This window comes from Podarcis gaigeae (genome assembly GCF_964106915.1).
Source record: "Podarcis gaigeae genome assembly, chromosome: 16".
In the NCBI taxonomy this organism is placed as follows: domain Eukaryota; kingdom Metazoa; phylum Chordata; class Lepidosauria; order Squamata; family Lacertidae; genus Podarcis; species Podarcis gaigeae.
In genome coordinates, this window is record NC_139693.1 from 29,426,040 (window position 1) to 29,451,694 (window position 25,655).

At 40.6% G+C, this 25,655-nt stretch overlaps 1 protein-coding gene and 1 long non-coding RNA gene across 4 annotated transcripts; one reads left to right on the forward strand and one right to left on the reverse strand.

Moving 5' to 3' along the window:
• The first annotated feature begins 874 nt into the window (after positions 1-874).
• Positions 875-23,759, forward strand: MAPK1 (mitogen-activated protein kinase 1). 3 transcript variants are annotated; one of them, XR_014559097.1, is made up of 10 exons: positions 875-1,364; positions 9,754-9,936; positions 11,172-11,361; positions 11,897-12,013; positions 14,012-14,126; positions 14,839-14,970; positions 16,054-16,163; positions 17,584-17,711; positions 19,191-19,954; positions 20,003-23,759. XR_014559097.1 is itself a non-coding variant. In XM_083717533.1 (9 exons), the coding sequence occupies exons 1-8, from the start codon at positions 1,222-1,224 to the stop codon at positions 17,698-17,700; spliced, it is 1,107 nt and encodes a 368-aa protein (XP_083573659.1). In that variant the 5' UTR covers positions 875-1,221; the 3' UTR covers positions 17,701-17,711; positions 19,191-23,759. The 3 variants fall into 3 exon arrangements, 2 of the variants coding, with proteins under 2 accessions (XP_083573659.1, XP_083573660.1); XM_083717533.1 differs by having other exon boundaries at positions 19,191-23,759; XM_083717534.1 differs by lacking the exons at positions 19,191-19,954; positions 20,003-23,759 and adding an exon at positions 18,987-19,161.
• Positions 4,322-14,804, reverse strand: LOC310834333. The gene is made up of 2 exons (XR_014559197.1): positions 14,280-14,804; positions 4,322-11,673 (listed from the first exon to the last, which is right to left on the reverse strand). It is a non-coding gene; the product is annotated as an uncharacterized lncRNA (long non-coding RNA).
• Positions 23,760-25,655: the final 1,896 nt, after the last annotated feature.

Consider the following 25,655-nt stretch of genomic DNA (forward strand, 5'->3'; position numbering starts at 1 on the left):
GCTGGCCACATGACCCTGAAGCTGTATGCCAGCTCCCTCGGCCAGTAAAGTGAGATGAGCACGCAACCCCAGAGTCGGCCACGACTGGACCTAACGGTCAGGGGTCCCTTTACCTTTACTTATGTATTGAAAAACAAATCACGAGCATTCCTGCAGCTCTAATGGATCCGTAATAGATTTAAATAAGGCAGTCCATATGCCAAGATGTCGGCTGTAGTTTAGACAATGGATGCTTGGGGTTTGCCAGTGGCTGTTTCTTTAATCGGGCCATCAAGGATCTATTAAAATCCTCCCCACCCCCACGTGTGGATCAAACCCGCTTAGCTACCCGAAGAAAAACTTTAGGAATATGGCTCCACGGTTTTTAGGAAGCATAAGCTTTAATTTAAAACTACTTTGCCACGTGCATTTTCCCATCCCAGTTTACTCAGAAGCAAGCCCTAGCGCAGTACAGTTTACCCTCTCAGGCAGGTATGCATGAGACTGCAGCCGTCTCAGAGGGAGAACCCACCTTAACCGCGAATCGGAACAGGAGCCTGCTTAAAAGGCTGCAGGGGAGCAATCACGTGACCCACAGCTTTCTTCCCTCCCCCGCCTCCTCTGCGGCTCTGAAGTTACCGCAGTCCCCGCAGAGGCCACGCCTCGCCCGCCAGAGACCACGCCCTCCCCAGGCTTCTCTCAAGCCCGTGCAGCCAAAGCCACGCCCCTTTCGCGGCGGCGGCTGCTTGCTGCGGCTCGTCCCCTTAAGCGTCCCGCCCACCTCCAAACCCCGCCCAGTTCGCCTCGGCGCGACAGGCGAGGAAGCCACGCCCCCTCCGTTCCCTTTTCAGCTTATATAGGTTTGGAGCAGGCCCCGCCCACCTCCCCTCAGCTGCGCCGCCCCATTTTCCTCACCGACGGTTGCGCGCGCTCTCTCTCTCACTCTCTCAGTGTCGCGTGTGCGCGCGCGCCACCTAAGCCCCGCCCCGTTTCCCTCAGCGGCTCCCTCAGAGAGCGGCTGGCGGTTTGTGTGGCGGCGCCGGCGGGCCGGTCCTTCTTGTGTGCCTCTCGCTCTCTTTCTCCTCCACACACACACAGACACGGCCTGCCGGGCAAAGGGAGGGTGGAGTCCAGCCCCTTGTCGCCTTTCCTCTCCTCTTCCCTCCCTCTCATTTCCCCCTCCTTCTTCACCCCCACTCCCCTCCTCTTCCTCCTCCTCCTCCTCCCCTCACGGACAACAACATGGCGGCGGTGTCGGGGGCAGCGGCGGGCAGCTGTGCCAGCCTCGCCGGGGGCCCGGAGATGGTGCGAGGGCAGATTTTCGACGTGGGGCCTCGCTACACCAACCTCTCCTACATCGGGGAAGGAGCTTACGGGATGGTCTGGTAAGAAGGCGCTAATTCTCTCCTCTTGCTTCCACTTCTCTCTTTCTCTCCCCCCCCCCCTTCACCCTTTGCTATTGCTGCTGAATTTCCCCCTCAGCATTATTATTATTTTAATGCAAGAAAGCGCCCTTGGCTTACGGGGTTAAGGGCGCTGCGCACTAGCGCGGCAACGAGGCACCTTCCCTTCCTTCGGAATGAAAGCATGCATGGGATGGAGATCGGGGCCGAGAAGGTTGCACAGCCCCGACGCCTGCAGTGCCATTCTGCGCGTGTTTTACTCGGAAGTAAGCCCGGGGAGTGAGTACACAAGGGCAAGAAAGGGAAACAGGACCGCAGCCTTATGTATGGGAGAGAGAGGGGGGGGGACCCTTTCCTGTTTCTCTGGCTCAGTATAAGGTACAGCTTACAGTACGATCCAAGAGAATAAAAAACGCTTGCACACTGACCTGTTAGTCGTTGGATTTTCCTTCTCACTTTCCTCTGCCTCCCAGTTTTTCAGAGGCTCCTGCGCCCTGCAAAGATGCCTTGCAGCCCATCCACAGTGTCACTTCTTTGCTGAAATCCTGTTGTGTGTGTATGTACAGCACCTGCAGTGAGCATTGGTGCACGGTAATTAGATTGTGTTGGGCTCCTTAGGGAGGCAGTGTCTGTTGGGAAAGCAAAATAGTATCATAAGTAGACGAGCCTTTCTCAGAGGTATGTGTAGATTTACAAAGTGCAGCTCTTCAACTCAAGCTTGTGCATGTTTACTTTACAAGCAAATAGCAGTAACTTCAGTGGACTACCCCCAGGTAAATGCACAGAATTGTATATGCAAAGGGCTGGATTTCTTTTTTAAACCACCTCTTCTCTGCCAAACCATTTAATCAATAAGAGCATTGGAAGCTGCTTTATAACCGAGTCAGATCTATTGTCCATCTGGCTCATTACTGTCTACACCAGGGGTCAGCAACCTTTTTCAGCCATGGGCCGATCCACTGTCCCTCAGACCTTGTAGGGGGCCGGACTATTTTTGTGGGGGTGGTGGTGGAAATGAACGAATTCCTATGCCCCACAAATAACCTAGAGATGCATTTTAAATAAAAACACACATTCTACGCATGTATAAACACGCTCATTCCCGGGCCGTCTGCGGGCCAGATTGATAAGGTGATTGGGCCGCATCCAGCCCCCGGGCCTTAGGTTGCCTACCCCTGGTCTACACAGACTGGCAGTTACTCTCCAGGATTTCAGACAAGGGTTTCTCCCAGCTTTACCTGGACTCCAGGAAATGCTGAGGATTGAACTGTGGGGACCTTCTGCATGCAAAGCAGGTGCTTTTATCATTGAGCTATGGCTGTTCCCTGTGTTTTCTGTTGAGCAATGTGGAAGCTGTTGTTGTAGGTAATAGGGTAGTATATAAATTCAAATTATTATTTATTGTAGTTTGTAACATTCATGAGTCGCCTCTCCTTGGCCAACAGCACCCTAGGCAATTTATACTGATAAAAGCAATATAAATATAAAATGTAAAGCCAAGAGCTCAATAATCATATCACTGTGAACATGAAACAAAACGATAGTGTTTGTGTGTTGTGGCTTAGCTGATATATTTGACTTGATTGTATATGTAGTGTGGGAGCTTTCTGGGAGGGCATGGGATGCCTCTAGAAGCTAGGGAGCTACCTGATTTCTCATTGCTGAAAGAGTAAAAGCAAGGTGACATCTTTTTCCCAATTTATTTTGTCTTAGGGAAAAGTGAGAGAAGAGATCCTTGGTTGGATTTAATTAGCATTAATAACTTGTGGTGGGTTGCCACTGACAGTATGCTGTCATGAGCAAGAAGAGATGGAGATGCAAGTGGAAGATCGAAAATTGGGAGGAAATGATGGATCAAATGCCATCATTTGTCACATTTAGTTGGTACTTATAGGAAGTATGAAGAAAACAATTTGCTGTTGCATGTGTATTGTGCTGGTTAACTCACATCCTCATATCTGTCAAAATATGGATATGAGAAGCTGTGGCAGTAAGGAGCAAGACAGTGTTGTCTAAGCTGTATTGCTGTTTGATTAATACTCAAATTTCATTGCTGGCATTTTCTCTTTTCTTGCTCTGCCAAATGTATTGTAGCAAGTGCAGCAGAACTCTGGTTTACCGTAACTTGGTATCTATCAGTAGTGTTTTAAATTTGCGAGATTCAGTTTTTGTGTGATTCATTATTACTAAAATAAGTGCATTGAAAGTATTTAAGTCTCAGGGACTTCACTGCAGCATAAACACACTAGTCTTGCAGTGAATGACCTTTCTTTTTTTAAGGAAACATGTAATGGAATATAGTTGGTGAAAGTTAATAAATATTTAAACATAATTTGACATTAAATATCCACCGGAGTCAGAGTGTATCTCTCACATGTACACACCTTTCCCACTCCATTTAAGACTAGGCAACTGCTGCCCTAGAACTTTCTTCAGTTTATTCTATGTAGCCTAGCATCGCCTAATGGCTTCTTTGTAGGCATCACTGACCAGAAACTCTGAAAGAAGTAAATACGCAATAAGTCATCAAAAATGGGACAGGTTTAGGTTCACTAGCTGGCTGGAAATTAACATAGGTGCAGTGATTGCATTTGCAGTGTAGTGCACTTGTGTGTGTTATGAAGGCTTTGGTGGGCGCAGTCCGCTGCTCTACACAGCTTAACAGGTGGTGACTGACACTGTTTTGGTCTTCCAGGTACAGTATTGTGGAAACCAGCCAACCTAGAGTCATCATTTCTTCTCATTCAAATGTCTGCCTGTTGTCTCACCCTAAGCCACTTTTCAGACAGTGTAGTATCTGTGAACAAGGAGGAAATAATTTTGCTCACAGTCTATGTTCAGCAGCACTTTGCATCAGGCGCTTTTAAGAAAAGTTTTTTCCCCCTTAGAAAGAAACATTGCACAGTGTACTCTGCCCTAGGGAAACTTTTTTTTTAAAAAAAGCAATATTAATAAAAGTTAGCATGTGAGCAGTTGTTAAGCAGTAAATAACACTGATTTAAATCACATTTGAATGCATATTTTTTTAATAAAAATAACTTGTTGGATGTTTATTTTAGTGATAAAAAACCAAATGGGTTATTCCTTTAAAAACTGTATAGGTGAATATAAACTGTGAAAACTGTAGTTTAATCTAGTTAAAAACTAAAGTATAGGCATAAGCCATTCAACTGCAGTCAGTAAGTGACCATAATGTGAATACTTAAGCCTTGATCGTGTCTTAGTGTTACAGTAATGAGATTGGAATAAAGTTTATAGAAGTAGAAACGTCAGTATTAAATGTAAAGATGTCATAAACTTATGCACATGCTCTAAAGCAAAGAAATTGTTGGAAGGTTGTGTTAATGTAAACATGTTCAGGACCAGTGTTGAGCTTACTCTGTGACTTTGCTTGAATCACTTAAGATAACTCCACAACAAAAGTGATTTGAAGCCAGGAGTAGTAGTTGTTTATTTAATTTGTATACCGCCGTATACCCGCAGGTCTCAGGGCGGTTCACGGGATAAAATCATGATATAAAATCACAGAATACATACTCAAAATAAGAACAAGAACAACCCAATAACGTCCGTCCGTGTCCCCCCCACGATCACCACATTTTAATAGGGCATTGGATGTCAGTCAGCCAAAGGCCTGGTTAAAGAGGAACGCTTTTGCCTGGTGCCTAAAGCTGTATAATGAGGGTTCCAGGCGAGCCCCCCTAGAGAGAGCATTCCACAAATGGGGAGCCACTGCAGAAAAGGCCAGTTCTCGTGTTGCCACCCTACAGACCTATTGTGGAGGAGACACACAAAAAAGGGCCTCAGAAAATCATCTCAAGTGATAGCAAAGGATCCAGGAGTACTCCCAAATTATGAACCTGCTTCTTCAGAGGAGGTGTAACCCCATCAAGAGCAGGCAACCTCGAAGCCATCCGATCTAGGGAACCACCCACTAACAGTGCCTCAGTCTTATCTGGATTGAGTTTCAGTTTGTTGGCTCTCATCCATTCTATTATCGAGGCAAGACACCAGTCCAGCATTTCCACTGCCTCACCTGCAGATGTAAAGGAAAAGTAGAGCTGATTGTCATCAGCATACTGCTGACAACGTACTCCAAACCTCCGGATAACCCCACCAGCGGTTTCATGTAGATGTAGAACAGCATAGGAGATAGGATAGATCCCTGAGGAACTCCACATTGAAGGCTCCACAGGGCTGAGTTGAAATATTCTAGATGAACTCTCCTTGTGGATTGTGATAATTAGGAATGTTACTTTCTTGCCTCCCTCTAGCTCATTGCACGCACCAAAATCTGGCTCCCCTCCCCAAACACATTCCCTGTTGCTGCTCTCGTCTTTTGAAGTTTCTTCTCCTCCCACTCATCCTGACTTGGCTGATGTGATGGCAGAATTGGCTTCTTTGCAAAATCCTGCCATTTCAGCTCCTGGTTGCTTGCTTTTTTCACTGCTTGTCAACCTTCAAAATTCATCTTTTATATTTCCTTTGCATCTCTGGATTGCTGTGGTATATTGCCATTTCCCCATGCTACCTCCCTTCAGCTTTCATGCCATGCCTCATATGGCTTTCCCCTTTCCCTCCTGACAATATTCCAATTTCGCTGGTGATTCAGCATTCATACAAATAACCTCATTGACCCAGCTTTTTTTCCACATTCTCTTCTACACTGACTTCTTTTCAACCTCCACTGAGAACTCTTAAGAACTCTCTAACCCTTTTCCTGTGGAAATCTGTCTTGGCATTAGCACTCATTTCCTTCCCTCTTCTGTGTCTTGCTATTTCTAGGATTTGTAAATGGCTGTCCTCTTGAAAGTGTTATCTTCTGCCTACACCTTAGACTCTGTAGGAATGTAAGAAGTTGCCTCATACTGAGTCAGGTCATTGGTCCTTCTAGCTGCATCTGGTCTAAACGTCCACCATCAACTCCTCCCTATCCCATATTATTTGCTTCCTGTTCTGGCTTTTTTAAATTAATTCTTGAAGCATCTCTGAAGAAAATCAAGATTTGACCAACTTTGCCCATTTTCTTCTCTGCTGTCTTTCTAGCAAAGCACCTTCTGCACCTTCTAATGTACACTCACTAAACCCTAGATGCTTCTTTACCTTTGCTTTGCCAAAGCCTGCACTTCTGCTAACTGCCTTTTGCTCAGGGCCTTGTTGACAAGGATAAATATTGCTTCCCACACTTTGTCCATTCCCTCCCCCTTCCCATGGTAAGTTGATTTAAAAACCAGTCCTTTTCATATTGCCAGGAGCTGGAGTCCTTTTGGAACCCCAGCCTGCAACATGGAGTCCACCTGTGCACACTTGGGGGGTACAGCCTAGCAGTAAAGTTATGGAGCCCATGCAGTGGGAGCAGAGTCCAGTGGTAAAAGGGTTGTGCCCATGCACCTAGGGGCACAGTGAGTGAGTGAGTGAGGAAGCAGAACCCACAGAAAAAGGCATTGCCAAAGTGTACTACTCTTCCATGTGCATAGAAGTTATCAGCCACTAAGCAGTGTATCTATGCATGACATTAATGACTGTACTTACTTCACAAGCAAAAGCATTAAGTGCATAACACAGTTTGTTGAGTGCAGTTTACATGCTAAGTCACAAGTATAAACTACTGTAATGAACTTCATTACAGGACAGATCACAAACTGCAATCAGCTTACAATAGAACAGCTAAATTTCTGAATAGGATTGGGCATTATGATCATACTACACCACTTGTACTGTTCCTCAATCTGTTTTCAGGCCTGATTCTGACTTCTGGCGCCTTTTACAGCTTGGGACCAGGATGTGTGTAGCATTTTTTTGCAGCAGTAAGAAAAGCTAATTCTATTCTAGGTTGCAGCAACAGAAGTATAATGTCCAGATCAAGGGACGTAATAGTACCACTCTATTCTGCCTTGGTCAGACCACAGCTGAAATACTGTGTCCAGTTCTGGGTGCCACAATTTAAGAAGGATATTGACAAGCTGGAATGTGTGCAGAGGAGGGCAACCAAGATGATCAAGGGTATGGAAACCAAGCCTTATGAGGAACCAGTTGAGGGAGCTGGGTATGTTTAGCATAGAAAAGAGGCATCTGAGAAAATATGATAGCCATTTTCAAATATTGAAATGGTTGTCACATGTAATATGGAGCAAGCTTGTTTTCTCCTGCTCCGGAAATTACAACTAAACATCAGGAAAAGCTTTCTGATAGTAAGAGCTGTTCGACAGTGGAACAGTCGGACTCCCTTGGGAGGTTGTGGACTGTCCCTCATTGGAAGTTTTTAAGAAGAGGTTGGATGGCCATCTGTCATGGATGCTTTAGTTGAGTTTTCTGCATTTCAGGGGTTGGCCTAGATGACACTTGGGATCTCTTCCAATTCTACAATTTTATAAGTCTTTGACTGCCTGTCTCCCTTTATGCCTATCTTACGTTAGGTTCTTTGACAGATAGTCTTCAGTTGATTAGCATGCCTTCTCTAGCTTTCCTGGATGAAGGGTTTCTCAGTCTTGGCTCCCCAGTTATGGAATGCTTTTCCCAGTAAAATTTATGGGAATATTATCAACAGATGGGCTTTCCTCCCTCTGTATGTGCTGTCATACTACAAAGATGATGCATTTCATTTATTCATGATGTAGAATGTTTCTTTTCGGTTAGTGGCTTTTCGTTAATCCTTATACATTGGATATCTCTGTGTATAATATTCACAGAATATTTTGATGTGTTTTAATATGCTATATATCTAGTTTTTTATATTTTGATGACCTTTTGTCATACATAAAATTTTGCTAGATATACACAATTATAGACCATATTTAGCATTGTCTGAAACACTCCTCACAGTTTGTTTCTCTCCAGAAAACCATGACTGAAAAGCTCTTACCTTCAGGATTATGCGTATAACTTTTATATTATATCATAAATTGTAGCACTTTTTCATTTTAAAACATTGCCTGAATAGGAATTGCACCTATAATAAATATTTGAATTTTTTTTTTAGTCCTTTTTTGTTCACATAGTGGTTCACATAGGGACTTAATATGTTACGTGACAAAAGGCTTTAATTTAATGGAAAATTTAACCCAGGTCCCTGTGTATCTAAGCTTAAAAAAAGCAATGGCCAGGACATTGTTCAGCCTGAGTGACCAGCGCATTGTTCAGTAAAGAGAAATGGCTTTTTTTCTAACCTGTCAAGCATATACCGGATTATAAAATGATTCTTCCTCTCTGTTCTTTGGCTCATCAATTTGGTTAATTTGGTTACTGATATAATGTCCTCCTGTTTGCTGTATTTCAGTGTGTATTAACTCTTATTTCCTTATCTAAAACATCAGTTTTCTGTTTAGTTCTATTCATTTGTTCAGGCAACTGTTACCTTTCAGAAAACCTTATTTCTCCCTTGACACACCAATGGGACAGTATAAAGGTTTGGTAGAACAAGCAATCTGAGATTTAGACTACTTTAATTCCTGCAAGATTGAATTGGCTAAGTTTCTCTCAAAGACATGAGGTGGTGTGCCATCTTTCTAATTAAAGCTGAAATCATGGACATTTTAATGAGGCAGGAAATCTGGAATGAAGTTTGAAATTATGCTTAAAAGTAGGATCTTGAATGCCAATATTCAAAGGAGACAACTAATCTTGTGAATATTTTGACAAATTTCCTGTCTACTGCTTTTCACATCCTGAAAAAAACTTTGAGAAGAGTTAAAGCAGCAAGTGACTAACTGTTACCTGGATAATTTCGTTGTATTTTGTTCAAAATTATTTAACAGGACTTACAACAACAACAGAACAATATTATTCATACAATTTTATTTATTTATACAATACAGCAAAACAGCTTACAGCACATATAACAAATCGTAAAACATCAGACATAAAAAATTTCCCAATACAGGGCTGCCTTCAGATGTCTTCTAAAAGTCATATAGTTGTTTATTTCTTTGACATCTGATGGGCACCACTACCAAGTCTTGTTCCTTGTAACATCACTTCTCACAGTAAGGGAACCGCCAGAAGGCCCTTGAAGTTGGACCTCAGTGGCAAAGCTGAATGGTGGGGGTGGAGATGCTCCTTCAGGTATACTGGGCCTAATGCAAGCTACTAATGCAATGCAAGCTTCTATGTTTTAAATAATGTTTTCTGACATAGTGTCTAAAGCTTTATCTAATATGGTTAAAGTTATTATGATGCCACCATTATTATCTCGCCACCACTGGTTCTGAGAAAAATGTTAAGTGCTGAAACCTCACAGTATTTTGGCAGATAAATTGAATTTTGTTATCTTCATGATTGAAAAAGGCTATGTCAGCATTTCTAGACAACCTGAGTCTTGTTCTGTAGATAATGCCATTAATTTTTTGTTTAATATTGATGATTCTTCTTCCAGTTCAGCACATGACAATGTGAATAAAGTTCGGGTGGCCATAAAGAAAATCAGTCCTTTTGAACACCAGACTTACTGCCAGAGAACTCTGAGAGAGATCAAAATCTTACTGCGCTTCAAACATGAAAATATTATTGGGATCAATGACATTATCAGAGCTCCAACAACTGAACAGATGAAAGATGTGTATCCTTTAAAGATGTATGCCCTTGTGCTCTCATTGTTTCAGCTTTCTGCTCTGTTTCACTGTTGATTGTTTATCTTGGTGTTATCCTAAATTATATGTTAAAGACTACTTCCTTGATCTTGCCATCAAGCGATTCTTGCTGTTTTAGTAGTTGTACTAAGCTCAAGTCTTTCTGTGTGTAATGCAACAGAACCTTTTATCTGTTGAGGACTTCAATCCCTTCAATCCCTCGTGGGTAATCTGCTGGAGTGAGGGCTGCATGCTGGCAGAGGGTGGGGTGGGGCCAAGGCTAAAAGTGGACTGAGTTTCAAGTGTAGCATTTCTCGCTGTTTGTATACCCCATCTCTTTTTCCTGTGCCACCCTATCTCTCTGTGCTTCCCTCAACTTCTGTCTATTTTGGCTCCTTCCCCCACCCTTCCAATGACAGAATCCCCGCGCCCCCCCCCCCACACTTCCATTGTTCCACTTGGTTTAATTGTACAATCGTACCTTGGAAGTCGAATGGAATCCATTCCAGAAGTCCATTCGACTTCCAAAACGTTCAGAAACCAAACCAAACACAGCCTCTGATTGGCTGCAGGAAATTGTGGAAGCCCCACTGGACGTTCGACTTCCAAAAATAGTTCACAAACTGGAACACTCACTTCTGGGTTTGCAGTATTTGGGAGCCAAAATGTTCGAGAACTAAGCTGTTCGAAAACCAAGGTACGACTGTATGCACTTTGGGGAGTTTCCCTCTCCTCCCTTCTTATCCTTCTAGGCCCATCTCATGGTTCACAGCAAGCCTTTTTTCCCATGTCCAGTTGTCATACTGATTAGCCCAACTGATTAGCAAATTGTAATAGGATATGGAATCATGCCATTCTCAATTCGTAAGCAGTCCTTGTACCATGCAAATGTTGCAATTTAGAATCATAGAACTGTAGATTTTGAAGGGACCATGAGGCTCATCTAGTCCAACTCCAGCAACGCAGGAATCTTGCCCAACGTGGGGCTCAAACCCTCAACCCTAAGATTAAGAGTCTTGTGCTCTACCGACTGAGCTATTTTTAAGTAAGACTACTATGACATTAGTTATGGGTGATGTGCTTCTTTATTGATTAACCATCCAGCAATATTGCACATTTTTTTCTTCTGAAAATGTAGAAGTGAAGTTTTAAAGAACTTGGGAGCTGAGCAACTCCAGTATTATGTAGTAAAATTTTGGTTCGTTTGCCTTAATACGATTTACAGATACATTGTGCAAGACCTAATGGAGACAGACCTTTACAAGCTCTTAAAGACTCAACATCTCAGCAATGACCACATCTGTTATTTCCTTTACCAGATCCTGAGAGGATTAAAATATATCCATTCAGCCAATGTGCTGCATCGTGACCTCAAACCTTCCAACTTGCTGCTAAACACCACTTGTGATCTCAAGGTTAGCAAGTATCTTTTTGTCAGTATAAAAGTACCCATGTCAATATAAAACTTACTCATTCGCTGTTTTAAATCAGTGGATTTCTATGCCAACAAAGATCCCAAAAACTAAGTTGTAACAGAGATTATTAGAAAGGCATGTGTGCCATTGTTGTGGTATTTGGCAATGAAGTTTTAGCACACACACAAAAGTTGTTTATGCATGGATTGAAGCTTTGTTCCTTTTTTTGTTCAGATGTTATCTCCATTTCCTTAAAGAATGGAACCTGTAAGTGTTCCTTCTTGTTGCCATGGGGCAGCTAATCTGCAGATTCTAAAAGACAGAAAGCACATTTACAGTTTTTATTGCAGCTTGAAAATCTGAGAGGGTTTTTGATGATAGAATCATAGAAATATAGAGTTGGATGGGACCTCGAGGGCCATCTACTCCAATCCCCTGCAATGCATAAATTTTTGCTTGATTAGGAATATTGGTATGACAAAAAATAAAGAGAAAGCTGTGCCTCCTATAACATCTTTGTTTGATTTGATATTAGATCTGTGACTTTGGACTGGCTCGTGTTGCAGATCCAGATCATGATCACACTGGGTTCCTGACAGAATATGTAGCTACGCGTTGGTACAGAGCTCCTGAAATCATGTTGAATTCTAAAGTAAGAGCTATGCATGGAAGAGTGCCTCATGTGGTGCTTGAAATATTTAATAACAAATAATAATACATATTGTTATTCTTATTCTTATTACTACTGTTGTTGTTGGGCTGCCTTCAGGTGTCTTTTAAAAATCACATAGCTGTTTATCCGTTCAACATCTGCTGGGAGAGCGTTCCACTACAATGTGGCTCCTGGAAAATCTAATTAAATCCTAAATTTTGTACATGAACAAATTGCACCCCGATATTTAATTCACTGACAACAACCATATGAGAGTTTGCTGGCTCAGTTGAATGTCTTGATTATGTGTTTATCCAACAGTGCTGCAGACCAGAGCTAGCTTTGACTTCAAGTAGAAATTCTTGATTGCCTATCATTGAAATTTATGTTGCTTTCTGAGAGATGAAGCTGCTTGTGTATGGCTTTTTATATACCGTATTTTTTGCACCATAACACTCACTTTTTTCCTCCTAGAAAGTAAGGGGAAATGTCTGTGCGTGTTATGGAGGGAATGCCTATGGGTGGCATGCCTACGGATTTTCCTCCTCTAAAAACTGCTTGTGTGTTATGGTCGGGTGCGTGTTATAGAGCGAAAAATACGGTAATTACCAAATTGAGGCCACAGTACTTGGTGCTGCTACTTTTTAGCTTTGGAATGGAACTGTGAATATGATATTCGAAATAAACTAGCAGCCCAGCATTCATTTGGAATTTTAATCCCTGGAAGAAAGTGTACATATGCAGGCATGCAATTATCACTGGTGAGAGACGGGAGCTGGCTAAACTGGCAGAGCACAGTGGAACACACGGTTGTGGGTTTGCATCCTAGGTTGCAGAAGCAGGCAAGTGGGAATGAAGGCAGTCTGAAGCTTAGTAGTAGTGGGATCCAACTCACATAAACCCAAAAATGTTAAATGGACCATGTTCTAATACTTGCCCATTCTTTTTAGCATGTATATCTCAAATCTTAAGTGTTGAGGTATACAGAAAGTTCTAGTGCAATTCAGAAATCCATATTGTCAGGTTTTTAATTATTTCTGTATCATCTCTTTGTGTACAAAATATGCTGTTTATTTTCATATGAAATGAGAAGTTAAATGATACTATTTTACACGTGAGCAGCTCAGGCTAAGTGTGTGGCTTAACTCACCAATCACTGAAGTCAGAGTTTCCTGATACTTTGTTTATATCAAAAGATCACACTGGCTTTAGGGCTTGGAATTAAAAAAATTAAGAGTAATCTTTGTGGGTTTCACATGGTAACAATTAGGTAAAGTTTGTATTTTATGTTTCTAAGATTGCATTCCCATGCACACATGTCAGGGTGAGTGCAAGTGAGTCCAGCTGAAAGCAATGACTGAATATGCACCTTATGATAAACCATAGTTTAGCATGATGTGAATAAGCAGGAAATGGCTGTAGCGAGCCTCAGGCTTACATGCTCCCCTCCCCTTTTTTGTTCCTACATGACGATAAGGAATCTGGTAGCTTTTACTTAGTGACCGTTCATAATGTTCTGAACCAACCAACTGTGGTTATTCTTAACTACAGCTAGTTTAAAACAAGGCAGCTTGACACTATTGCTATTGACGTTGGCTTGTTAAGACTAATTGTGGCTAAGCTTAATAGTAGGTCTCAGTCCCAACAGCATGGCAAGTTGTGCTTAAATCAAAAGAAGCAGCTTCTAAACTTCTCATGGCTGAACTGTGGTTTTCTGTGATAAGCAAATATAGACATTGAGACTGACTCAATCAGTAATCATCCATAGATTGCTTTGTAGGTGTCTTCTGTACTTGTGTGCTTACCCTTCATATTTATAAAACACAGTGCTTGCCTCATTGTTCAAGAACAGTTATATAAATTCTGATTCATCACAAGTGCTAGGACTGGAATTCTGGATTTCAAAATTACCATATCTTGGCTCTCTTAAATTGTAGTATGTTGAACAGTACAGCAAATGCTAGCAACAAGTGATTTCCCCCAACTTTCTACTTATAGGGTTATACCAAATCTATTGATATCTGGTCTGTAGGCTGTATTTTGGCGGAGATGCTATCAAACAGACCCATCTTTCCAGGAAAACACTATCTTGATCAGCTGAACCACATCCTTGGTAAGATTTCTATATATAACTATAGGCAAAGGCTGCTATTGTCTACTAATTGCCATTTCTCTCCAGCCTAGTGACTTGATTGATGGTACCAGCTGTGGCCATCTATTCATATTTTTATTTTAAATTCATGCTGATTTTCTCCCCTGTTCTCACCTCTCCTGCTCTGCATGCAACACTCTAAACTCCTCCACCAGGCAAGGGCACAATCCAGCAGAAACCTCCTTGATGTAAGCACCACAGAAACAAGTAGAAAACGAACAAGAGCAAAATTCCTCTTCAGTACCATCCTTTGATACAAATTTTCATTATCCATTGGTACACAGATATGAACTAGTTTGAGATAGTTAAAGAATACCACATAATTTCTCTTCAGTGCTGCTCCCAGTTAATTTAAGATACAGCTTCCAGATACTAGCAACTGCTTCCAACCAGTTTCCAAAGTCAGCCCCTGAGCAGGGGTTGAATCTGGAGGTAACCAGAGCAGGGATAATGTCAGGAAAGGCAGCAGCTGGTAAAATAACCTTAATTAGTGGAAGGTGCTCAGCACCACAAATGACAGGTGGTTGTTCAGTGACACACCTGCATCTATTAGTACACCCAATCTAGTAAATAACAGATTTAAGAAACTTGATATTAATTTAATCTTTATCAAATGCATTCAAGTGCTTTGTTTCCACAATAATACTCTTTTCTCTATTTTATTGAATTGTAGGAATACTTGGATCTCCTTCTCAAGAAGACTTGAACTGCATAATCAATTTGAAAGCCAGAAACTATTTGCTTTCTCTTCCGTACAAAAACAAGGTGCCATGGAACAGGCTGTTTCCAAATGCTGACCCCAAAGGTAACATGAAAAGATTGAGATAACAACTGGAATATAGTGATGCAAGATTTGTGACCATTGAATGTAGCAAGGGCTGAAATCTTACCCTTTAAATTTCCCTTCGCAGAATATAACTATATAAACTATGTTATATTTGTGTTTGGTATCAGATTCATTGCAGCTTGTAAAGAGCTTAAATCACAAAAAAAGTTAGAGATTTTTAGTTTGCCAATTTCTGTTCCCAGTTCATATTCATTGGGGCTAATCACTTCATGTGCTGGTGGCCAGTGGCACTCTGAAGGATGGTTGCTCACTCTAGACATTACTTGGCCAAATGCTCATGAAACTGTTTTTAGCTGGTGCTTTTTTCTTTTTCTTTTGGAGTTGGGAGTGAACCTCTATCAATTGTGCTTGACTCCAGATTAACAAAGCTTGGAAATAAGGCCCAGGCACTATGGACATGCACACAGTGCACATGGGCTTTGCATTTCATGTTTGGGTGAAATCTACACACACACAAAAAACGCTGTAAAAATGCTTTTTAAAAAAAAACGTTTTGAAAAAATATATTGAATTTACCATAGCTCACTGTCGCCATCTAGTGTCACATTTGTATCTTGCACTTTGCAACACACTTAAAACATTTTATTTGCAGCTGTATAGCTGAGTCCTTGGTGATGAGCAGAGGTAGGGAGCCTCCTTGGCTTCTTTTGCACCCTTCTGGGGCAGAAAGACATAAGTACACTGACTGTGGCAATGTCCAGCAAGATCAGAAGCAGAGGGCTGGCAAGTACCCCAAGACAAGCACCCTTGCAAGTAATTTTCTTAGGAGCAGATGAGCAGTTAAGTCCAGTCCAAAGTCCCATAAAGCATTCAATGTTGCCTTGGAACCTGTTAGGGAGTTTGTGGGATTTGGTTTGTTCTCCTATAAACTATTTTTCTTCCCACCCTCCAATTTCTGTGTTCTGAATTAGGATATATATGTCTTGTGCTGCTTGCTAAACATATTCAGAACCGCTCTGAATCATGCATGAAGGGAAGAACAGTGCTGAATTAATATGGCTGCATTACAACACAAACTGATTCTATCTTTCTCTACTATAGCTCTTGATTTGTTGGATAAAATGTTGACCTTCAACCCTCATAAAAGAATTGAAGTGGAAGCAGCTTTGGCGCATCCATATCTAGAGCAGTATTATGATCCAAGTGATGAGGTAGGGGAACATTTTATTTTACTTGGTTTGAAATCACTGAAATTCTTTAAATAGATGCTTAGAATAGTTTGGGGAATAGAGGAAGCTAGCAAGTAAATCACAAACAAAATTCATAATTTTATATATACTAGTACTGTAAGTAATTTTATATTTACATTTACTGGCAGGTCTGATCATTTTTACATTTCCCTTCTTTTGTCAGGCTTCACTAACAAAATCACTGTTAGAGTGACAAAATTCTGTGCAAGCATACTTGCTAACATTCAGCAATCCATTCTAGTGTGATTGTGAGTGTGTGACAATGCTCACACATCCTAGCCCTTTGCCATTCTCTTAATCCCAAATACAGTCGTACCTTGGATCTCAAACGCCTTGGCTCCCAAACAAATTGGCTCTTGTACGATCGAAACCTGGAAGTGAATGTTCTGGTTTTCGAACGATTTTCAGAAGCTGAACATCCGGCGCGGCCTCCGATTGGCTGCAGGACACTCCTGCAGCCAATTGGAAGCCGCGCCTTGGTTTTCAAATGGTTCTGGGAGTCGAACAGACTCCCAGAACACATTCAATTTGAGAACCCAAGGTATGACTATAGTTGTTTACTGGCCTGGAAACTGTAAAATTGTTTTTGTTTGATTGTAATTTAATGCCTGATCTGTGATCATAGTAATAAAGATTGATATTTAGATATTTATGTTTAGATGGGTTAATATTAGACAATTGACACCATATGACCATCAGATGCTTTACGTTTTAAATTCTGAGAGCAGTGCCACATTTTATGTAGCAAAAACAACTGTTCCATCTACAATAGCTACCCCAATGTTTCCCATGACAAGTGTCTGTCAACACAGGTGAACATATGATGAACAATTCCTGTCAGTCAGAGCCCCCAGATGTATGTACATACTTGTTTATGTCCATGTATCTGTCCAGACTTTGGGCATGAAGCATTTGTGTTTAGACCCCACAAACAATGCCATTGTACAAGAGCCATAAGCTCATGTTATTTGTAATAACTTGCTGTATTACACAGCAAGTTGCTGTATTACACAGGAAAAAGATTTCATACACTTCATTGCGTTCTTACTTAGCACACTTTCACTCTGATGAATAGACATGACTGTCTTCACATAACTAGAAACAACTCAGACCTAATCTGACAAGAATTCTGCATGAAAATTTCCTATAAAAATGTAAGAAGTAACACACAGTTGGCCTCTGCTTCCTCTTTGGTTACTAAATGAATCGTAAAACTAATTTTGCTATGCTTTATTATTTTTTAAAGACATATCCTGCTTTTAAACCACCTGGTCCTCAAAGTTGTTTACCTTTACATCTCTGTTACCTCCCTGTTTCCTATGGTGGTTTGGAACAAATTTGTAAACAGGTTTAGTAAAAGATTTCATGTTGCTGTTGTTAGCCTGTAGCTGAAGCACCCTTCAAGTTTGACATGGAGCTGGATGACTTACCAAAGGAAAAACTGAAAGAACTGATTTTTGAGGAAACTGCTAGATTCCAGCCAGGATACAGATCCTAAATGACATACAGGTACATTGAATTTTAGCCTAACTGTGTAAAACTGGTGCAAGAAAATAACAGACACAAAATGGTTGACATTTTTCTAAAGTAATTATTTTATAAATTCTGAATTACTGGATATCATTCTTGAGTAATCTTGGGTAATTTTGGGCCTTCTTTGGGAATTCCCTGCTAGCCATCCTAAAATCAAAAAGACAAAAGTTTGGCCCCAAATTGAAAAATGGTCCAAAAATAAAAATAATTAAACCGCCCAAAATTCAAAATAAAGACTCAAAATCACAAAGATAAAAATCCAAATAGCCCCCAAAAGCAAAATAGAAGTCAAAAACCCTCAAGTCTCATTGCTGTGTTGCAAAGGAAAGGGGAGGAAAAGGGCAGGCGAGTTGATCCTCCAACACTAGAACAAAAGAGCCCTTGTGACTTTGAGGAAACAAAACAAAAAAATATTTCTCCAGTTTAAAAATCATTTTCAATAATTAGTAAAAAAAAAACCCTCAGAAATCTCTGGAATTCTTTCCTGTACTGGGCCCATAACCTTATGATGGGCATTATTAGGTAAGTGATGGAATATAATTAACTATATTTTATTCCCCTACAGACCCAGATACGTGGGTTAGCAGCCAAAGGGATCAGCTTAGTGCTTGCACTTAAAAGTATGGGACTGAGCAGAATTTAAATCCCATTTTAAGCAGTTTAATTGAAAGCATAGGACTTAGCTGTTGGCTGATTTCTCCCTTTATTATCCCATTTATCAAAGAAACAGGCTACAGACTGAAAATTAAGTTTAAAACATATATTTTAATCACAGTCAAGCATTTGTCCTTAGCAGCAAAAACAAATGCAGGTAAAATATTTTTGGGGTACAAAATGGAATATTTTCAAAATGGAATCTAGGCTTGGGGCAGACCAAGACATGTTCATCTGCTCACACGGTATGAAGCAGAGAGAAAGAGAGAGAAGGAACAGGAAATACTTCTTTTGCTTCTTCCCCCTTAGGAGGGAAGGGGGAAATGACATCACACATTTCTATAGTCTGAGTTTGCCTATCAGCAATACAGCTCTATGGTCTTAACCCCCTCACATGTTAACTAGCAGGAATATGCATTGTTAGATGTGACTGCATATCTCCCACACTACAAATTTTAGTCAAATGTGCTCTGGGTACACCTGGGGGTAGAGCATAATTTACATTTGATTAGTAAATAGTGGACACAATTTGATATTTCAGCAGAGTATTAAATCCAGTACTGTTTGGATTATTTACCTGCTTTACCCTTCTTAAAGATGTTGCAGAAGGTCTTTCAGAATATTTAAGTGAAGACAGGAGAGAAATACTTTTCAAGAATATTGGTTCAGCTGCCTTGGTTTGCTTTTTTGAGGCCTGTAATTTGATGGTTGTGTCTCATTTCTAATCTTTTGTACTTTATCAATAAATGCACACACGGTTCTTTATTAAAACTTGTTTCCTCTTTGCCTCCCCCTCCCCAGGAAAAAGGAGTTCAAGGGCTGGACATACTCCACATAGATGTTATCTTCCTGGTTCTTTATCTATGGTCATGCCTTGTGGCCTATTTCAGCTTATCCACTAACCACTTCAAGCCATTCAGGAGAACCATTTCTGGTAGTCCTGGCTTTTATGCTTTCAATGGATTCTTTATTTATGCCTGAAAAAATTGTCACTGAAATTCCTGTGTGTAATGTCCATTACTGACCTTTATGCAGTACTGTACTTCCATATGCACCTACTGCTTCCTTTTCTGTTTTGAAAGATGCAGTGTTTCATCCCCAGATTTTAACCTAGAAGGTGGCAGACAAAGATTTCTACATCATGAACTGTTTTATTTTCTAGATTTGTTTTGTTAGTAGCAATTTTATTTTTTAAAGAAAAAGCTACGATTTAGGGCACTTTAAGTCAGTGGCATCCTCCACTCTTTTGCACTTCTTTAAGCAGTAGTGGTTACTAACATGCACAGTGCAGATGGACAGAGTGACAGCATAGGCTACATTAATATTAAAATCATGCGCTTGCTCTGATCTCTTTTACACATGTAAATTATTTATTGCAGGGCATTTTACTAGGACATCCAGAAATCTTGCTTTGTTAACCAAACCTTAATGATGGGCGGGGGGCCGTTCTGTCACCTCTTTCAGCAGTCCTAGGTACGTCAACAATTTTCAATTTGAATGGTACTCCCAAAGCATCTACTGTCATATTTGAAAGATATTCATATCCTAAGCATGTTTACTCGGAAGTAAATCCCTTGAAAGATATTCATATCCTAAGCATGTTTACTCGGAAGTAAATCCCAGTGAGTTCAGTAGGACCAGTAGGTATTCTTAGAATGATAGCCTTGCAGACAGAAAGTAGCAGCTCAATAGCAGTGAGAGAGTAATTTAGATAACCACATTTCATCTTCAGTAGTTTTCCGTTGCGGAAAGGCGCCATGTGGTATTCATTAGTGAGTGGAAATATTCATATGAATATGTTGAACTCAGTCTACATATTAAATACCAATGAAACACTTCAGGTATCTTTACAATTTTTGAATTTACACGGAGGGCTCTGACAAAGGAACACTGCATCTTTGAATAAGAAATTTAGAATTTACCTTGCTGTAATCTTCCCTGTGGTGATAAGCTCTGATTTGATCTACTGCTCAGTTAAATTGTTTATTGATAATGCTGATTTAGGGCCACCAAATGAAGCTATCACTAAATCATGTTTCATTGAACACTTTACCTTTTCTAATGATAGCTCTTTAAGTATTTGTTTCTGAAACTGTATCATGTGGAGTTTACTAGGTGTAATGTTCCAGTGCAGTGCCTCCTTTACTTTCCCCACTGCTCTGTGGTGAGAAATTTGCCTTGTTTAAGATAATTACTGTGCCCTCGCATGACTGTTACAAGCTTTCTGTGCAAAGATGATTGTCTAAGTGCCACATGCCTACAATTGAAAAAGTTACCTCCGAGTTGTGTTGAATTAAATTCTATCCAGCAAATAACTTAGGAAAAAAATAGTTTTGTTTTAGCTGTTTTTTCTCTGCTCTGTTGTGTTTTGGCAGCAGTGAAGAATAGACTGTATAAAGAACGCTTACTAATGCGGACAAAGACGCACTTGTAATTAATCAAAAATAAATTTTAATCTTGTATCTTTACATTAACCTTTCAAATAATTTTATTTGCTCTTTGATAAAGCATTTAGATGGGAATCTGACGTCTGTTGTATTAAAGGACACTTGCTGGTGATAGCACTAATTTTATCTGCAGTATAATTTAGAAAGCATTAACCTAGACTCTTGGCAGCCCTATCATTTTATATATTTACTAGATGGACAGAACAACTCCCAAGTAATGATACATAGGATGGTTCCAGGCCCCTATCCACCTCAAGTTAGTGATAACCAAATCCCATTGAAAATATTGGGACACTGGTTAGTCACACCTAAACTAGTTTTGATTGGTTCCAATGGGGCATGCTGCACGATCCTAAGCATGTTTACTTGTCTCATTGAGACTTAAGCTGCAATCCTATGCACACTTACCTGGGAGTAAGTCCCATTGAACTCTATGAGGTTTACTTCTGAGTAAATGACTTTAGGATTGTAGCCACAGGCACTTTAACTGAATTCGGGGCCCAGTATAAAAGGGTGCTTATAGGACCCAGAATCCAAACATTTTTTTAATGAATAATTTAGGAATTTGTTTAAGCAGACCAACTTTTAGTAAACAAAAGTTTGTCTTCAAAGGGCATTTTCTATTAACTCTTATGGTCCATAGTACTACTTCTTTGTAAACCACGAGTAGGGGACATAGTTGGGAAAACTGCAAAGATGTCAGTTTCGTTAGGATTCTACACTTCGCTGTTTGTACTCGGGTGGAAACTTTCCTTGGTCGTTTTACAAATCATATCTTAGCCAAATGCCTGCACCTCATTCAGTTGAAATATAGCCCTAGGCTCTGCCTGTACGATCATTACAGAATTAACTTGGTGAGTTTTGACTGTTAGAAAAGCTCTACTGAAATAACACCACCGTTTTATTAAGAGCTTTGCCAGCTTTTCATTTACTCCTTGCAGTTATGCTTTGGAGATTTAACTTTAGTAGTATGAACATTACCTTGGATTTACAACTCTACAAAAGAAGCCATGGGCACAATTTACTAATATCTGGTGCTTTGAGGCATTACTTCTGTCTGCTTTTAAAACAGATTGACTTGAAAGCACTAATTGCAGACATCAAATGTTTTAAGGAGTGAAATTCCACCTTGAGCATAAAAGCAGGATTTTCAACAGGAAATATTTTTAAGATAAATGCTTATACCAATGGGTTTTTATTACCTGTCTATTTCTGCATGACTGTCCCAGGAATTCCTACTAAAGTGATGGAGAACATGAGGTCATGTTACCAATATAGGTATGCAGTTATACTAAAGTTTGTTCAGGGATCTTTGGTATAAGAAATGCATATTTTGGGTTTGATGTGAGTTGAGTGCAGAATGTGCATATTCACCGGTCACTATATGAAATCCTTTGGATAGCTTCATATTCAGTTTGGAGACTATGCATATTGATCAGGCAATATATACACTGTCATTCTGTCAGTTTGTGCACATTCTACGTTCGGCTCCTGTAAGCTGCAACATATGCAAGCTGCCAAACATTCCAGTCTTCAGCTAGTAAGACCCTGCAATTTACAGGTATAATCCAAGCAAATTATGTTTCCTGGCTGTGATTGATTGAACTTTTGCTTTCTGAGGCCTATCCCCCCCCCCCCGCAAAGCCATACGTGTGTGCCATACATGGGAAGCCTTGTAATGTGTGTTTTAATTGGTAACTGCATTATCACATAGGTAAGATATGAGAGCTGCAGGAGGACTTTGGTAATTGAAGGCAACCAATTTTGTTTCTGCTTTAAAATACTTAAATATGAAGCCGCCTTATAGAGAGTCAGATCATTGGCACATCTACCAAAGTACTTGCAGTGGCTCTCAAATATCATTAATGGGGAGGTTTTTCCCAGCCCTGCTCTGCGATATTCTTTTAAGCCGGAGGTGCCAGGGATTGAACCTTGGACTTTGGGGCCATGCAGACCTTATTGCTTCTGCTACTGAGCATAAAGTGCTATATACTACGTGCTACACTATGGTATATTTATAATTTGTCAGAAATACATCAGCCAAGAAGCTGTCATGGGGATTGTAAATTCTTAAAGGGTACGTTGGTTTCTGTAAGTTCAGTATCTATCCCAAATGCTTGCTTAATAAACCAATTTTTAAAATAGCTCAGATAGGGGTATACATACTTATGATTTCACTTTTAGTCCTTTGCATAGTACTTCTATATTTATAAAGCAATGTTTTGAAGCAATCCCAAGTTTAAGGGAAAGTATTTTTGTAAGTGTTGCAGTTTAAGTCCAAGAAATCCTTTTCACATAAGTCTAAAATGCATTTATGCTTTGGCTTGAACGATTTGTCTGAAATACAAGACGCTAATGAAAAGTGCACCTTGGTGAAGTTCATCCTAGCCATCAGTGTTGTAGCATGTGCTGTGATCAGAACTGAAGTGATATATTGGAAGAAAGTCAACCATAGGACTAACCTTGTGACCCCAGAAGAAACTTGTAAAGGCTGCAGCAGGTTTACTTACTATTGTTGCCTTTTCTTGTGGTGTTTCAGCGTAGAGCACTCCCAAGGAAATATTTCTGCTTTTGTATTTGCTTTGTACTGTTGGTGCCTTAGTCATGTACCCCAAACATCCCGCACAGCTAATTTTAGTTAATGGTAAGATTTAAAACCTAAAACGAAAGCAAAATTTTATAAAGGTTTTCTGTATGTTGTTACATTATAACAACTAAACGTTTATATTGTGTGACAGATTTGTGATTTGTTTATTATAATATGTATAGAATGACTGTGAGTAGAAAAGGTTTATATTTCATCTTCTGTTGATGTAAACGTATATACTTTTTTTTTAATTAAATGTCTTTTTAGTATATGCCATCTGATTCTTGTACAAACAAATGTGAATAAATCATTAAATTGTGATCCTGGATTACCAAAGTAAGAAAGTATTGTGCATATGTACAATGAATGTGGCAGCTGCCTTTCTTTAACAACAACACCAAAAAACCCAAGAACAAAATGTTAATTGAGGACACATGAAGATATCGTATTAAGATTTTCAGCACCCAAGTTAAAGCTGACTCTCTTAATTAATTTAAATCCATTTTTGCCTAAATAATAAACTAGCACTTCCAGGATTTAAAAATAGAAAAAGTAGTATAGTCCACTACTTATTATGCTCAGGTTAAGTTATTTACCAAATAACCCTGTGCTGAGGGACGGGGGGCAGGGAGTGGAATATGCTGCCATTTTTGCTTGCAGAACAGCCACGATACCCTGTATGCTATTCCCCTTCCTGTGCTAACAAACTGCTGGAACAGCACAAAACACCAGACACCCTCCCAATCTCCATGGAAGCGCTGTCAAAGCCAACAAAGTAGGAATTGCCCACGGAATGAGCTGTGTCACAACCTGGTGACACAGCCAGCAAGTGGCCAAGACACCATGCACCACTCCAGGCAGGAGTTTGAGTCCCCTTCACTGCTCATGAGTACCATTTTGGAGCATAATATGCAAAAGGAAAAGACAGCTCACACAACACCCACATCACTTCCTGGGCAGGGGACCTGCAGCCAACCTAGGTGCACACTCTTGGGGCAATATTCAAGAGCTGAGTGGGCGGGGGACATTCCACACACACACACACTGTAGGATGGCAGCAGTTGCTAATTGCATGGCATGAGGAATCTTGTGTCATGGAATTGATCCAGGGCAGATTCTAATGTATAGTTAGCAGAGTAACAACTTGCAGCATGTTGCAGGATTCCCCAAAAATGGACCAGAGACAATTGCATTTCATCCAGCAGAGCTTTAATTGCTACTGAAGGCAAATGAGCATAATGGTAACAAATCCAATACAGTGGTCCCTCAGGTTACATATGCTTCAGGTTACAGACTCCGCTAACCCAGAAATAGTACCTCAGGTTAAGAACTTTGCTTCAGGATGAGAACAGAAATCGTGCTCCGATGGCACGGCAGCAGCGGAAGGCCCCATTAGCTAAAGTGGTGCTTCAGGTTAAGAACAGTTTTAGGTTAAAAAACGGACCTCTGGAACGAATTAAGTACTTAACCCGAGGTACCACTGTACATTCAGGATTGACACTGTCCATAAGAAATTCAGTTGCAGCAGACTTCACTTAAACGTACAGTAACTTCTATTAAGTCTAAACCTTGACACTAACCATACTATGTACAGAACACCACACCAGAAAGAAAAGAGATAGAGAAAGTGAAACCCAGGCTCCTCTTGGCCTATAATTATAGTCAGCATGAGCTTGACAGAAGAGATAACAGAACCAGTTTAAGCCAACTGTACTCAGCTTCTCTGAAGGAATAACCCAAGCATCAAGAAGTTTCTGCTTGTTTCTTTCACACACAGAAGCTTCCAGTACCCTCTTGAATTAATTAGAATAGGAAAGATCTCTATGCATCAGATCAATACTTTCTGTACTAAGAAATGCAAACTGATGATCTGGTCTTCCGACGTCATTATGACACCTCCCACCTTCCTGACCATTGGCTGGGGTCAAAGGGAGTTGAGTCCAAACCACCTGGAGCACCACAGGTTCCCCACTCCTGGCTTACACTTTGCATGTACAGGTGAGGGGTTTGAATCCAGGGTACTATCCCACCCTAGGAAAGGGGGGGGGGACCTGAGGGGCAGGTGCTCCTGAGCCAATCAGGAAGAGTGCTGCATGGGCCAACTGCCTTTCCCATGCATAGGACAGCCAATCCCTTCCCCTGACAACTCGCATGACCAATCCACCATCACCCTTGCTATTTTGCCTGACTGGCCTTTCTTGGTAGCATCCCTGTCTTCCAACTAACTGACTG

Coding starts and splice junctions, on each gene's coding strand:
- MAPK1 (XM_083717533.1), top strand. CDS start 1,222: ATGGCGGCGGTGTCGGGGGCAGCGGCGGGCAGCTGTGCCAGCCTCGCC. Junction 1,365..9,753: donor GGAGCTTACGGGATGGTCTG/GTAAGAAGGCGC, acceptor TTCTTCTTCCAG/TTCAGCACATGACAATGTGA. Junction 14,971..16,053: donor TCCAAATGCTGACCCCAAAG/GTAACATGAAAA, acceptor TCTCTACTATAG/CTCTTGATTTGTTGGATAAA.